The sequence below is a fragment of the Cajanus cajan genome, chromosome 3 (genome assembly GCF_000230855.2).
Source record: "Cajanus cajan strain Asha chromosome 3, NIPB_CcT2T_4, whole genome shotgun sequence".
In the NCBI taxonomy this organism is placed as follows: domain Eukaryota; kingdom Viridiplantae; phylum Streptophyta; class Magnoliopsida; order Fabales; family Fabaceae; genus Cajanus; species Cajanus cajan.
The window spans coordinates 70,286,096-70,303,101 of record NC_138519.1 but is presented as its reverse complement, the minus strand read 5'-3'; the positions used below and the strand labels follow the sequence as shown (position 1 = coordinate 70,303,101).

General features: G+C 34.6%; 1 protein-coding gene across 2 annotated transcripts; it reads right to left on the bottom strand.

Annotated features, from left to right (window-relative positions):
- Positions 1-15,076: 15,076 nt before the first annotated feature.
- On the bottom strand, positions 15,077-16,605 carry LOC145955865 (uncharacterized). 2 transcript variants are annotated; one of them, XM_083071181.1, is made up of 3 exons: positions 16,481-16,605; positions 16,109-16,406; positions 15,077-15,987 (listed from the first exon to the last, which is right to left on the bottom strand). In XM_083071181.1, exons 1-3 carry the CDS (start codon positions 16,559-16,561, stop codon positions 15,137-15,139), a joined length of 1,230 nt encoding a protein of 409 aa, XP_082927307.1. In that variant the 5' UTR covers positions 16,562-16,605; the 3' UTR covers positions 15,077-15,136. The 2 variants fall into 2 exon arrangements, with proteins under 2 accessions (XP_082927307.1, XP_082927306.1); XM_083071180.1 differs by having other exon boundaries at positions 15,078-15,987; positions 16,064-16,406.
- Between the last annotated feature and the right edge of the window lie 401 nt (positions 16,606-17,006).

Genomic DNA, 17,006 nt, shown 5'->3' with positions numbered 1-17,006 from the left:
ATGAGGGGGGAAATGTAAGAGAATGCAATAATACATTTTTTATCTTATAAAAGTGAGGGGACTTTTCACATGTGAAAGGAATATGAAACTCGTAAAAGATAATTCCATTATCACATTACATGAGGTTTCAAATGTTCCTATCCACCCACAAAACCCAGCACGAGCGATAACAGTTAACAAAAGGCAATGCAATACGTACATATCTAGCTATAAATACTCTAGATCAAAGGATATAAATATATGTTATAATTCAACGTAACAATGCAATCCCAATTCCGAATTGAATAGTCGTTTTCCAACGCTCTTTTCCAGCCTGTGGCTGTAGTACCATGACCTAAAGTCACTTTATAAGGATCATTCTTTTTCATTGCCATAAACAAGGGTGGATCACGATTCTGCATGCGACAAAATGACAGCCAATCTTTGTAAAGGAATTTGGAAATGAACCTACAAAAACTACAGTAATGGCTGAATTATATTTATAATCTCTTTATTTATTTCTTAAGATTCAATTAAGTCTTCTTATTTTTAAAATGTTCACTTTGGTCTTTTAATTTTTAAAAAATATTTAATGTTATTCTTTTTTTTAAATTGATACTAACAACATTAATGAAATTAAATGAAAAGATAATATTGAACTTGTTTCGGCAATTAGAGGACCAAATTGGACATCTTAAAAAGAAAGTGAGATCAAATTAAACATTTTAAAAATAGTAAGATCAAATTAAATAAAAATTTATCTAATATTCTTTTGTCTAGATAAATTTAATTTTTTTTACTTACCTTAACAAAATCATAAATGACAACAAATTGAGTACTTTGAATTAAAAATATGATCACAAAATAAAGGAATTATATAATAAAAGGGACTATTAAATAGGTAAAAAAAATTAAATTTATCTAGACAAAAAGTTGTTAAATAAATTTTTGTTCAATTTAGTTTCTCTATTTTTAAAATGTCAATTTTGGTCCCATTATTTTTAAATGATTCAATTTGGTCCTCTAATTTTTAAAGGATGTTCAATATTGTCCTTCAATTCGATTTTATTAAACACTGTTAGCGACAATTTGGATGGAAGGTTAACATTGGACATTTTTAAAAAATTAGAGGACTAAGTTAAACTATTTAAAAATAATGAAATTAAATTAAATCTTAAAAATAAATAGAAGGATTTAGCCTTACTTAATTAAGATTACAACATTTTGTTTCATTTTTGTCAAAGGAATAAAAATATGATTTTTATAATAACAACTTGTCATATGATTACTTTACTACTAACATTGGTTGACACAAGTAATAGTGACTTGTGTTTCTTAAACAAGATGTCCAGGATTCGAATCCTAACCTTGGGTATGAAATAAATTATGTTGGGAAGGGAATATCTACCTGATATGTAATGATCTGACAGATTCCAATACTTCACAACTTAGCAATTAATTAAGCAACGGAAAACATAGGTCCAGTTACTCAAAATCAACATGTAGACAATTTTTGAATATCCATTTAACAATATATATGTGTGTGTAGAGGAATAACAATTGAAAGCATAAATATAAGTCCCTCAGTGGGGTCTCATCAAATCTTGTACACAAACACAGACATATACACATCTATCCAACTATAAACATAAAATCCTAAGTTGTTGGTCAAACAACTACTATACATTAGTTGTCTCAAAACAACACAAAACAAAACACTGTCATCTCTAGCATGATCTTCAAAATTTAGCTCGCCCTCTAGCTTAATCGAGTCTTGATCTTAGAATAATATGATCATTACAGTCTATGAAGAAAGATACTTCAATTTGCTTTACGTATTCATATCCGATGCGATACTCTTGGATACTTCACCGATACGTGTCAATGAAGTATCTTAACCTTTAAAAATATTATGAAAATTTTATTCAATTCCGATACTCTCAGATACTTCATCGGTACTTATTAGTGATACGTATCGATAAAATATTCAAATTTTTGAAAAATTATGAAATATCCATTACAGTTATATACATAAACATGTTTAATATAGAAACATAAAAATATTGGTCCTTGATGAACTGTAAATGAAAATTGTCTTCTATATAGATAATTATAAAAAAGGAATGAAATTGGTAATATTATTTCTATTTGTAAATAATAAAAAGTAATTTATGATGAAATGATTTATAATTTATCTATTTTTTGTAATGAACAATAAGTATGTTTTTAATTTGGATTTGCAAAATAGCAATCATATATTTAATGTTTATGAATTTTGATCAAAATTACAAGTACACATTTATTATATTGTATGAACATTGATACATATGATGTCACGTATCTTACAAGTATTGTATCCTATATATTTTTAAATAATCATATTACTGTATCAGATATGTGTCGTATACGATATGCGTATCGTATCATATCGGTGCATCATAGGTTACAATCCAACAACAAGGAAATGAACAGGTAAGCTCGTAAATAAGAAAACATCATAATATAGAAGAAGATAATGCTAACTATAACACAATATCATCATCAAAGCACAATTATGGCCCAGTGCCCAATTTATCATCACAAATCGTCATACAACACATCTTTTCATATTAATAACACAATTGTACAACTCAACATCATATCAACTTAACATGTGTATAACACAACTCATCAACAACATCACAACTTAGCAACTCAACAACATTACAACTTATGCATCATCACACATATCAACTAAGAGATCTCTTACAACACAAATAAACAGTTTAAGTGATAAGACCTTATCTAATCACAATATCTGATTCCTAAAAAGGAAACAAAGTAAGCAAAGTATGGCATACCAATGCTAAGTCAATACAACAAATGACATACCAATTCCTAAAAACAACTTCATTGATTTCTTAGATTTCGCCACTTAGATTAGGAAAGTTTAGTAGCATTGACAGGAGTAGAATAATTTAGATATGGGCTTATCACAACATTAGTATGAATAAACTAAATCTATATGGAATTAATCATTGACGACCCTCCAAATATTGCTCACATTTCTAACAATTCAGTTAACGATTTTACCCCTAGACTTTATACCTTACTCAATTAGGTCACTTCTAAATTAGTATGGCTCGACTTGGTCCCCATACAATATTTATTAAAGATCTAGAGGAGACTCAACATTCTACTTCAACAAACAACTATACTTCAGAAACGTTTTTCAATAATTGGGCTCTCAGAGCACCACACACACACATACACAAAATAGGATATTCAACACCACTTTATTCAACAAAATGCCTAATGCATATCCCAAAATAACTTTACACAACAACATATTTTACAACTTAATATCTTACAACTTCAAACAACAAGTTACTATCAACTTTAAAACAACTTAAATCTTCACCATACATCATCATAGACAAACATACTATGAACTGGATTAAACAATCAACTTGCATCATGTAAACAACCAACTCACTAAGTTTATAACTTAGAAGGTTACAAGTTTATAACTCATGGGAGGAGTGCTCAACTGCTGGCTTAAGTGAGTGATGTCTCACTCTAAGCCACCAAAAATCTTTGAGCGCTCACACCAAGCATTTTGAGCGAGCCAAGTTAAAGAACACCTATAAAATGATCACACCAACCCATTTTAAGTGAGTGAGTTTTCATTTTGAGCTACCAAAATTCTCTCTAAGCATCCACACTAAACGCTCTAAGTGAGTTATGTTAGAGAGTACCTTTAAAATGGTCTCACTTGCTCGCTTAAGCTCGCTTAAGCGACCCATTAGCAATCTAAGCGAGCAAGCCCAAAAAAATTGAATGAAACAAGAATAACTCAATAACTCAAGGGAACATCTCAACAACTCAAATTCTCTCATATACAACCACAAATTAGGCATGCAACTCAGAATCCACCATCTATTATCAACATACAACTCATAATTTTGAAAGAAAGGCAACATGCAACAACAATACATAATAGGATCATCAATTCTCCACCTTCAACAAGAAAACCCCAAGAAATGAAGAACACTAAGGTCGTACTTTCAAATTCAACATAAATTCTTTTCAAAGCATGAATCAATGGATTAAAAACAACAGTCACAACTTAGAAGATCAAATAACAAGTTTCCTTTTTCTCAATTCTCCAAGAAAAGAGGAATAAGAGAAAGAACAACGAAGAACATGACTCTTCAGGTTTTTGCCTTACAACAATTCCAACTACAATTCTTGTCACTCCAATCTTCAAATCACTATCCAACTCTAACAATTCAAGCTCTGAAAAAGATGAGAGCAATATGTGAAATCATGAGGAAGAATGATTTTTGGGCTCTAGAGCCTATCTCACTAGCTTCTCTTTAGAATTTATTTTAAGAAAATGAACTTATGACAGAAAACCTTATATATCTTTCCTTAAACTTTATCAATAATGACCGCAACTTACAATGACTCCCAAACAACATAAACTTATAAGAATTCCAAAATTCTTAAAGTTTTAAAACATAAAACAATCTATCAAATAATTATTCGACTAAATAAAATAATTACATAAACAATATTTGCAATATAATGTTACATTGGGTATGCTCATGGTCCTAATGGAAATGGTATGAAATAGACTATATTGGGAGTAAAATACTCACTTGCATGCGCTTATGGTCTCAATGGAAATTAGTCATTGTTTTTGGTAATGAATACTTTGTCTCATACCATGATTACCAAGTAAAAGAAAATAAGGTAAAACATGCTTTTAGTCCCTCTAAAATTTTTCAAGTTTGATTTTAGTCCTTTTAATTTTGAAATGCATCCTTAAAGTAGTTTAATTAATATTTTATGACTGTTTTTAAGTGCTTTTTTAATGTATTATACAAGTCAACAAACTCACTTTTATATAGTGGTTTGTGATTAGAAAACAATAATATAATATTAGTGTATAACTCTTTTAAGTGTTATCTAATGTATTTGGAAAACTAAAAGTGATACATTTTTAAAATTCAGACTAAAATAAAATAGATGAATTTAGAGAAACTAAAAACGTATTATATATATATATATATATATATATATATATATATATATATATATATATATATATATATATGATTACTTTACACAGAGAAAACTTAGATGAGTGAAGGCGTGGCAGCTGTTTCTCTATTTTTTTTAACTCAAACTTATTATTATTATATGATGTAAAAAAATTTAAACCTCGGACTTTATATAAATTATCTAAACAGTATATGTTTTTGGAATACTAGTGCAAAATGGTATTTTACAACACTTTTCTACACATATTGTATAATAACGATGTAAAAATGTTGTTATAGCTAGTTAAAATTTTACAATTTAATCAACTTCTTTTACATTAATTCCAAAATAAAAAAATAAAAAAAAGGCTTTTCCTTTGGAATCAAACCGATGTAATTTTAAGTTTACATTTGTTGTAATTAATTTAAACTAACTTATACGTAATATATATGCTTTTTTAATATCTTAACTATACTTCATTTTCTATTTGTGCTTTGAAAACATGTACAAGAACCCTCTTCAATCATTGATATCCTGATTTCGACACCAACGAAACTCTATGTGGAAACGTTTTGTGCACTACTGATGCACAAGTGGGTATCTAATGGTGGAGTTAGTTGCGGTGTAAGTATTTTGATTATAACTAAACTTTATGAATTATTGAATACTCATTGATAAAAAAAAATGATTTTGTTATAAAGAAGATTAAATCATGATCATTTGTTTAAAGAAAGATTATTGAGATACAATTAAAATTTCACATAAATAGAATAAGAGAAGAAATATGAATTTATTAATACATAAATATCTTCTTTGGTAAGAGACCTTTTAAATAGTGTCTAAAAGTAAATTCATGATGGTTTAATGTCAAAGGGGATTATATCATATATCAATGTGAAAACATGTATGAGAACTCTTGATGATACACAGGGGTGTACATATGCAAATTGTATAAGCTTTAATAGTGTATTTGGATGAAATATTTTAATGGAGTAATTAATTTTTTTTTTGAAAAATTTTAAATATTTTAGGATAAAATTTTTTGTTTGAATGAAAAATTTAAAAAAAAAAATTAAAATTCAAACATTTGTAAATTTTTTTGAAATTGTAGAATTTAAAATTCTTATAAAAAAATAATAAGAATTTAAAATTCTTTTTTTTTTCTTCTACCTCTTTCTCCTCTCTTTCAAATAGCCTTGATTATCGGTTGGCCTCGAATGGGTTCCGGCCTAAATTGGTGAAATCAAACAAAACTGATCAAAGAAATTTAAGGCCTAATTTTTCGACATTGTGGCTTTGATTTTGAATAGATTGGTTTGTGGGGATTGCAGGTCAATCGGCTGGGTTCAGTCGAATTGGACCTATATTGAGTCAGACCAACTTTTAACTTGAAATAGCAAAATTTTTGGTCATTTTTAACGTTTAATATGTTACTTTTAAGCTTTAAATTCAGCATTTTGTGATTGTACTTATGATAATGGTTTAAATATTAAAAATTAAAATAATATATTATTGTGCACTGAGGTTACCACACATATACAGATTTCAACTCCATCATACTCGTCAAGCCGGTTAGACATCGGCTCTGATACCACTTGTACAATAGGATTACTACACACATACTCATGTCTCCACATTGGTAAGATATTATCTATTTTGGACTCAGTCCTCACAGTTTTGCTTTTGGATATCACCTAAAAGGTCTTTCTACCAATGAAGACAATCGTGTGTATATAAACTCATGTTCATTCTCTTATTTGAATGATGTGGAATTTTACTTACATCCCAACATATATATTAGACCATATAATTAAATTTTACCTTTTTCTTGTTCGAATTATAATAATGGCCTGAGATTTAAAATTAATTTATAATCACAATACTAAATTTCAATGGAAATTAGTTTAAGAAAAAATATTAATTAATATTTACTACATATTATCAAACACTTTGTTCATTGTTGGACTATATTTATAATCGTACACTTCCTTGATAAAATTTAAAAAACAAAAGTTTACACTTTAATACCATAATTTACAAACAAAAAAAAAATCAATATATATTATAGTCTATATGTCAACTTTATATTTTGTTGGTTGTGAGAAAGCTTTGTGCAAGAATTCTATCCATGTCAATATTTTTCAAAAGCATCCCATAGAATTGTACATTATAACATGCATTAAGACTTAATTTTTTTTATTGACAATAAAGAATACTGTTATCATAGTGTTAGGTATACTCGAAAATCATGTGACTCGAAAAGATTGATAGCGCTGCCTGAGAAGTAAAATCAACACATGATGAAATTATGGGACTCGAAAAAACAAGTGTTGCTCGAAAATAGTTGAAAAGTTGAGACTGTCAGAACATGGAGGTTAAGCCAAAACGGTTACTAAAAAATCAATCGAGAAAACAAGGAACATGGGAAGAGCGGTTAAAGGAAGTTGAGTCAAGACCACGTAGCAAAGATAGTGGATAGCGGTTATGAGTCAAAAGCGTACATGTACAGAATCAACCGCCCTTAATTGCTCTATAAATACAAGGAGTACGGACCTTTACTGAGGTCGAAAAACTCATACTAGAATTGGACTCTGAAGCACTCTCTGCCTACACACACACATGGCTTTCGTGCACAAGATCGTTTTTGGGTATGACTGACTCTCGGCCACTTTTTTCTTTTTTTTTTAGGAGTAGAAGTAGAATAGTCTTCTTGTTCTTTGTTTAATTACGTAGTGTATTCATGTACTGGGATCAATATGTTCGCATGTGTAACGTAATTTGATCATTATACGAAATGAACTATGATTTGCATTGCTAACATATATATTGTTCACTCTGTTCATATTATTATTTGCTTGCATGAGCATCGCTTGTTAGTAGTAATAGAAGAATATTTCGAAACAAGTAGTTGCTAAGACTTTTTCATCCTACTCTCCATTCTCGGTAACACGATAACGCGCAGTGAGACACCTAAATTGAAATACGTTCGTATGCTAGTCTAAATAAAAAGAACCCAGGATTTGATGGTTAATTCCACCGTAAACAAATTGGCACGCCCGGTGGGACACGTTTAATTTAGAACATAATTGGACTAGTTTTAGGTGTGTGAATTGCATGAGATTAAGGAGTGGAAGAACTATGTCTACGTCTGATAACATGAACGTAAACCATAATAATGTAGATGTAGAACAGCCTAACTCCAATCCTGATAATGCTACCAATGTGACCAGGGGGGCAAGATCTCCTCCTGTGTTGCTTGAAAACCATGCTAGGCATAATAATACCACTCAAGAGTTGGTAAATGTTACTAGAGAGTACCCTTGGGGTATGCCAACTAATTGGCGAAATACCCAGCCTGCGTATGTCGAAATGTCAATGCCTTTTATAGGGCCAAATTCACAAATGAATATATCCCCACAGGGATATAATCCTGGGCCAAGTGGACTGGGTTTTGTTATGCAAGACCCATATCAACATGTAGGAACAAGTCAGGAGGGTTCATTAATTCGACAAGGTAGTTACATGCCCACGGGTATTAGTAATCAAGCAATGATGGCCCTTCGACAACAAATGGACCATAGTAATCATGACATGGTCAATTTGTTGTCTACTCAGATGCACAACATCATGACACCCCTTTACGAGCTAATAAACAAAATAGGAGATAAGTTGGGTAATGGGACTCCTTCGAGAGCAATGAGTGTGAATCTGAACGATACAGAAAACCCTGGGGGGCATGGAAATTTGCAAAACATAGTTCGACCTAACAGGAACCCTAATGATAATTTAGATCAAATGGTAGAAAGGATATTGAATAGACATGGATTTGATGTAGGTTGGAATGAACGCCCATACTTTGTGTCAGCCTTTCCAGATTATATTACACAAGTAGAATTACCCCGTGGAATGAAAGTCCCAAAATTCTCGAAATTTGCAGGAGATATAACTGAGTCAACAGTTGAACACATAGCTAGGTATGGGGTCGAATGTGGGGATTTGGCTAATAATGAATACTTGAAAATGAAATATTTCCCAAGTTCGTTGACTAAACATGCTTTTACCTGGTTTACTACCCTGCCTCCTAATTCGATACATACTTGGGTACAGCTAGAAGGTAGCTTTCATGAGCATTTCTTTCGAGAGGAAACAAAGGTTAGTATAGTCGATCTAATGAATATCAAAAGGCAAAGTAATGAAACATTAGATGACTATTTAAATAGGTTTAGGCAATTAAAATCTCGATGCTATACTAATATTCCAGAACATGAATTGGTTAGAATCGCCGCCACAGGTTTAGACTTCTCAATACGCAAAAAATTAGTAAATGAACAATTGAGGGACATGGCTCAACTTGCTGAGAAAGTGAGGAGGATTGAACAAATTAAATTAGAAAAGGAAAAGTTGATGAAATTCGACAAGTTCGTTCGAAAAGAAAAGATAGAGTATTTAGAAAGTTCTGAGTTAAATGAGGATTCTAATTATGAAGTTGTAAGTGAAGATTTCGAGATTAATTTGGCAGAATTGCGCCCTGGACCTACGTACCAATGTCAAATGCTAAAACCAGGAGGTAATATAGAAGGGAATTCGACTAAAAAATATAGTTTTGACGTTAGTAAGGCAGAAAAGATATTCGATACTTTGTTAAAAGATAAACAGATTATACTCCCAGAGAATCATAAAATTCCACCTTTCGAGCAAAGAAAAGGAAAGAAATTCTGCAAATATCATAATATGTATGGACATTGGACTAACAGTTGTGTTCGTTTCAGGGATTTCATCGAGAAGGCGATTACTGATGGTCGCCTGGCTTTTGAAGAGAAGGAAATGAAAGTGGATGTTGACCCATTTACTGCCCATACTGGCTATGTTGAACCAGTTTCGATGTCCATCAACATGGTGGAAGTCGCTGCTGAGGACGATGATAGCATTGAGCCCATTTCTGATGAGAAGCTCGAAGAGTTAATGGAAGATTTTGCTAAAGAGCAAGAACCCATATACCCAAAGGAAGGAGATAGTCTGGTGGAGTTTTTATCGAAGAAAAAAGAAGCTGATAAAGAGGTCATGTTGTGTCCTCGATGCAGTGCTGTCTTCGACAGAGCAGCGGCTAAGGCTTTCGAGGAGTCTGAAATAATGAAGAATTACAAAGTTGAGAAGCAGCGTGAAAAAATGAAGCCCAATGCTAGGTTGAATGCTGGTCTGACTATGAGGCAAGTTCATATGCCTCAATATAATGCCCCGGTTGGGAAGATGGAGATGTATAACTCGTCTAGGTTCGGCAATACTTTTGTGCCGAACGCGAATGTGCCTGTCGGGACATGGAACGCACCACCTAGGTCTATGATGGGTCGAGGTAAACAAGTAATGACTAGCATGGGAAACCCGGGACAAAGAAATGCAGGAAAATTTTCGAACTTGACTACAGGGAATGTTGGAATTCCAGCTGGGGGATATGGACGTGGATTTCGACAGCCATTTAACAACTTAACCAAAACTCAATGGAGGAGGCAGCAAAGGATGCGTAAAGCAACCTTTGAAGGTAGGGGAGGAAATCGTTTTTCGATCCCAGTTCCTCAAAAAGGGGAATCTTCTGGCAAGTTCATCGAAGACGATGAAGACATGATAACAAACTGCTTCGAGAGCGGTTTCGAGGATTCTTTGGAAGATATTTGCGGGGTAGTTTCCATTTTACCTTCGGAGTATGCTGGTGCTATGGAATCCGTGAATGAACAAGAGGATATCATCAGGGAAGACGTTTTCGAGGACCCCAATTATGAGTCCAAAATCATATGGGTCAATCAAATCTCGAGGGTTATCCCTAAGTTCAACTCTGCTGTTTTCGACTCTCCCACAGAGGAAATGAAAGGACATCTCAAACCCCTATTGTTAACACTGATGATCGAAGGGCAAGAGGTAAACAAGGTCTTGGTCGATGGAGGCGCAGCTGTGAATATTTTGCCTAAGACAATGCTGAAAAGGTTTGGGAAATCCTTGGATGATCTGAAACCCCATAACATCATGATCTCCGACTATGCAGGCAAGTCTTCACATCCTGAAGGTATGATTCTGCTCGATGTACAGATCGGAAGTGTGAAGAGGACTACCATGTTTATAGTAACACCTTCCAAAGCAAACTTCAACGTGTTGCTAGGTCGGGAGTGGATTCATGGTGTAGGTGCTGTTCCTTCGACCGTACACCAGAAGGTTTTCTTCTGGAACGATGATGAGGGTTTAGAGGTTCTCGAAGCTGATCAGAAGACTTATGAAGTTGGCATGTATTTTGCTGATCAACAACTGACAGCATTTGCCAAGACCAAACCTTTTGACGCTTACAACTCTGGGGTGATGGATGAAGAGGAAGGTGTCAAGAAAACCTTTTGTTGGGATGTAAAGAGAGGATTCGTTATTCGAGCCGAAAAGAATTCGGCTCCATTGGATGCATGAAGGACGAAGATCCTTATTCGAGCTTTTTAGCTCGAATATCGGCCTACGTGGCCGATCAAACGGCCAATTTGGCCGATAAAGATCAATTTGACGATGAGGTTAGCACGGCTATGTTGGCCGAAGAAAAACAAAAAAAAAAAAGAAGAGATGGATTTCGAATCAATAAAGGAAAAAGAAAAACAACAAAAAGAAAAGGAGTTCAAAATCGGGAAAAAGAGGGAAGAAAAGCAAAAAACAGAAAATCAAAGGGACGAAGGAGTCTCAGATAAAAATGAAAAGCAAAAAGAAAAAGCAGAGCTAGAACTCAAACTGGATTGCATTTTTGATGATTCACCTTTGGGTTTCGAGAGTGCCGCTAATGGAGAGCATAAGTTAGAATCCCAAGATCCGCTCGAAGAGGTTAATCTGGGAACTATCGAAAATAAGCGGATCACTTACATTAGCAAGTTCTTGCAAGGGGAGCTGAAAGGGGAGATAATTCAAGTCTTGCATGAATATAAAGATTGCTTCGCATGGGATTATGATGAAATGCCAGGTTTGGATCGAGAATTGGTAGAACATAGGCTACCAATGATCCTAGGAAGGAAGCCCGTGAAACAAAGTCCTCGAAGATTTGCTCCTGAAGTGATCGAGAAAATCAAAGGGGAAATTGAGAGATTGCTGAAAGCAAAGTTCATCAGAACTTCGAGATATCCTGACTGGATCTCGAATATAGTGCCAGTTATAAAGAAAAATGGAAAACTCAGAGTTTGCATTGACTTTCGAGATCTCAACATGGCAACTCCCAAGGATGAGTACCCTATGCCCATTGCTGAAAATATGATAGACGTCGCTGCAGGTAACGAGATTATGAGTTTGTTAGATGGTTATTCTGGATATAATCAAATTTATATTGCAGCGAATGACGTGTCGAAAACTGCCTTTCGATGCCCAGGTGCCTTAGGCGTCTACGAATGGGTGATGATGCCATTTGGTCTTAAAAACGCTGGTGCGACTTATCAAAGAGCGATGAATTTGATCTTTCATGATTTGATTGGTAAGTTCGTGCAAGTTTATATTGATGACATAATTGTTGGCTCAAAACAAAAGAAAGACCATTTATATCATTTGAAACTAGCCTTCGAGAGAATGAGGAAATATGGTTTGAAAATGAATCCATTGAAATGTGCTTTTGGTGTCATAGCAGGCGAATTTCTGGGATTTATTATACACCAGAGGGGGATCGAGGTAGACAAGAACAAAACCAAGGCTATCATGGAGACCAAGCCTCCATCGAACAAGAAAGAGCTTCAATCTCTCTTAGGTAAAGTAAATTTTTGAGGAGATTTATTTCGAATTTGTCTGGTAAAACTAAAGTATTCTCTCCTTTGTTGCGTTTAAAAAAGGAGCAAGAATTTCGATGGGATGAAGAGCACCAGAGAGCATTCGAAGAAATTAAAGCTTACTTGGCTCATCCTCCAGTGCTTGCACCAATCTCTGAAGGGAAGCAACTGAAGTTGTACATTTCAGCTAATGATTTGACTATTGCGGGCATGCTGGCGCAAGATGATGAAAATGGCATCGAAAGAGTCATTTACTATTTAAGTCGAATGTTAGTAGGAGCAGAACTTAGATACACCCCTTTAGAGAAATTATGTTTAAGTCTTTATGTTGCGTGTACTAAGTTGAAGTACTATATTAGGACTCGTAATGTTGTAATACTTTGTCGAAGTAATGTGATAAAATATATGTTGTGTAAACCTGTGTTACATTCTCGAGTCGGCAAATGGGCACTTGCCTTAACCGAATACTCATTAACTTTCGAGCCGCTAAAAGCAACTAAAGGACAAATAATTGCAGATTTTCTTGCAGAACATTCGAATGGAACTGAAGAAGTTAATTACATAACCACCAAGCCTTGGCAATTATATTTCGATGGCTCGAAACACGAGTTAGGCGCCGGAATAGGTCTTTTAATCATCTCTCCCAAAGGGGTCCCGACGAAGTTATCAGTCAAAACAAATACAGGATGCTCGAATAATGAAACTGAATACCAAGCATTGATTACTGGACTTGAGATTCTTGAAGAATTAGGCGCTAAAAATGTGGTAATTCGAGGAGATTCACAACTGGTCATCAAACAATTAACTCGAGAGTATAAGTGTTTAAATGAAAAATTAATTGAATTCAAAACTCGAGCTACACGATTACTTGACACGTTTGATGAAGTAGAGTTACAACACATTCCCCGGGACTCAAATCATATTGCAAATAAATTGGCCCAAATAGCCTCTGGATATAAAATCAGTAAAGAGTATCTTGAATATCTGATTCATACAGAGAGTGAAGTGTTAGACTATCGAGCAATTCTAAATATAAGTTCAGCAGGTCAACAAGATTGGAGGAGCGAATTGATCGAATACTTGCGAGATCCTAACATAAAGGTTGAAAGGAAGATTAAACTCCAAGCTCTCAATTATCTCTTACTAAATGATGAATTGTACAAAAGAGGCTTCGACGGAGTTTTGTTCAAATGTTTGGGAGACCATGAAGGTTATATAGCAATGGCAGAGATTCATGAAGGCATTTGTGGAGCACATCAAGCTGGAAAGAAGATGAAATGGGTTTTGTCAAGGAAAGGCTTATATTGGCCTACTATGATTAAAGATTGTATCGAATTCGCAAAAAGTTGTGTGGAGTGTCAAAAGCATGGACCAATACAAAAGGTACCGGCAAGTGAGTTGCATTCGATCATCAAACCTTGGCCATTTCGGGGTTGGGCAATGGATTTAATCGGACAAATACACCCACCTTCCTCGAAGAACCACAGGTATATACTAGTTGCCATAGACTATTTTACAAAATGGGTTGAAGCTATTCCTTTAAAAGAAGTCGAGCAAAAAAATATAATTGATTTTATCGAAGACCATATTATTACAAGGTTTGGAATTCCTCAAACAATCACTACTGATCAGGGTACAGTTTTCACGGGTCGAAACATTGCTCGATATGCAGAATCAAGAGGAATTAAGTTGGTAACTTCAACACCATATTATGCCCAAGCTAATGGTCAAGTTGAGGCTGCTAATAAAGTGGTAATTGGTTTAATCAAAAAACACATATCAAATAAACCTCGAAATTGGCATGAAACTCTCGTCCAAATACTATGGGCATATAGGAACTCACCTCGAGATGCCACGAAAACAACCCCATATAAATTAGTATATGGCCATGAGGCTATTCTTCCTATTGATATTAACTTACAATCAATTCATATACAAAAACAAAATGAATTACCCGTGGAGGATTATTGGAACTTGATGTATGATGAGTTGATCTCTTTAGAGGAAGAAAGATTAATTGCGTTACAGAATATTGTTCAACAGAAAGAAAGAGTCGAGAAAACTTATAATAAGAGAGTGAATATGCAACGTTTTCGAGTCGGAGAATTGGTATTAAAAGTTATACTTCCCATGGATCAAAAATCTCGATGTTTGGGGAAGTGGTCATATAATTGGGAAGGCCCATTTCTATTCGAGCAAGTATATTCAAAGAACGCATATGTAATTAAGGAGATAAATAATTCAAGTGCAAGCAAAGTCATAAATGGGAAATATTTAAAACATTTCCATAAAAGAGTAGAAGAATAATTGTTCAAGACAAGGCAAATATAAACTAAAAGGTTGAAAAAATAGATAAGAAGAATGAATTATTGCAAAAATTGCTTCTTGAAATCCTCGAAAGCTTTGTAAGCCTCGTCCAGATTCTTTTTGCGAGACGCACATTGAGCTTCTAAATGCCTCTTCTGCTCTAAAGTCTTTGCTAACCGAGAAGAAATGGCTTTGCCCTCTTCCTTAAGCCCTGTTTGATGTTGCTTGATCTCTTGACTCTTAATTTTCACTCCATCCTTCTTCGAGCGAGTTTTGTCAAGCTCGTGGTTTAAGGCTTCGATAGTACGTTCGATATCAGCCTCCTCCTTCTGCAATGCTTGTAAAGCAGAAATCATTTCTTCCGTTGATTTCTTGATAGAAACCAACTCGTCTCGGAGTTTCTCGAGCTTAGCACGGTCTCCTTCAGTTTCGACCTCAATTTGAGTCACTTCTTGATATGCAGTAGACCACTGAGTTCGAAGTTCCCAGGCGCGGCTAAAGGGCTTGATAAATGCTTGAAGCTCTAAAGAAATATCAGAAGGAAGGTCCGAATAACTGAGCAACTCATCAATCATTTGTTGCACTTCCGTTTTGAATTCAGGAATGAGGAAGGCTTGATCGAGATCTTTAACGTATGCCTTCGAGCGAAAAGAGTCGAGTAGGGGTTGGTAAGAAGGTGTGTCAGAAGCTGGCTCAACAACCTTCAATTTGTCTTTCTCTGACCCAGAGGGACCACTCGTCCAGTTGTCCAACACTTCGAAGATAGTATTGATATCTTCGTCCTCGTCATTAAAGAAACTCATCAAATCCAGATCTGGAGAGGGAATCAAGGAGAGACCTTGGACAGAAGAAGTAGCACCGCCCTGGGTCGAAGGAGAAGTGGTAAAAGGTCTAGGGGACTCAGTTGAACCTGCACAAAAGTAAATTCATAAGAAACTTCCATTAACAAGGTATCATATCGAAGATTAAAGTCGAAAGAAATATACCCTGGTTCGGATCCAAGGGAGGTTGTAGTTCGAAAGAAGGTTCACCTTGAGCGGAGTCTTGCCGCGTCTCCATATTAGTCAAAGGTTCGGGTTGGGGAATCTTACCCTCTTCGACAGGAGGGGGAACTTCTATCGAAGCCATGGCAGAGGCAAGCGCCGCAACATCCACTTGAGGAGTAGACAACTGAGGAAATGAAGAAGTCAGGCTAAACATCAAGAGGAAATTTGAGTCACAAGGTATAACAAGATGAACATGTTGGGTTACCTCAGTGGCAAAGGGTACGCTTTTCTGCACCTCTTGAGACACCCCTTGAGAAGAATCCAGTGGGATAATCGCAATATCCTATTAATAGGATTTTAGAACGGTTAAAGGCATAAGAGAAATATAAAGGAGGAAAGACGTCGAAATTGAGATACCTTAGGAACGGACTTCATGGCGTCTTTAAGCAACTTCTCGCCAGAGGATTGTTGAGGTTTTTTGGGAAGAGGCAAGACCATCTTACCTTTCCCCTTGTCTTGTTTTTTTGTGGTCGAGACCTGAATTGGAAAATAATTGATTAGGTATGAAAAACGAGCAAGAAAATAATCTTAATATTTGAGTTAAGATACTTAACAGTTTTGGTACTGTCTGAACCTATTCTTTGTTTCTTCGAGTTTCCAATACTCTGTAGAGTAGAATTTCGAGAAGGTAAGATAAAATATTAGTTTCGAGAAAAACTGCAATCCAAACAAGGTATACCTTAGAACGTAAAGAAACCTTGTCAGCAGCGGTCTTTCTCTTTCGACCCTTTTTCGATGTCTCCTTTGTTGGTCCCTACGGTTAGAATCTAGAAGGGGGGGTTGAATAGATTCTATGTTAGTTTTCCTTTTCTTGTTTGCTTTCTAAATCTTTACCAAACAAATCTTGATTTAAAACAAACCTTTAAACATAAAAAGTAATTCA

Excerpts from the sequence above, each read along its gene's own strand:
- LOC145955865 (XM_083071180.1), bottom strand. The coding sequence starts at position 16,561 with ATGGTCTTGCCTCTTCCCAAAAAACCTCAACAATCCTCTGGCGAGAAG. Across the intron at positions 16,407-16,480 it reads CCATGAAGTCCGTTCCTAAG|GATATTGCGATTATCCCACT; the intron begins GTATCTCAATTT and ends TCCTATTAATAG. Across the intron at positions 15,988-16,063 it reads TCCCTTGGATCCGAACCAGG|GTTCAACTGAGTCCCCTAGA; the intron begins GTATATTTCTTT and ends ACTTTTGTGCAG.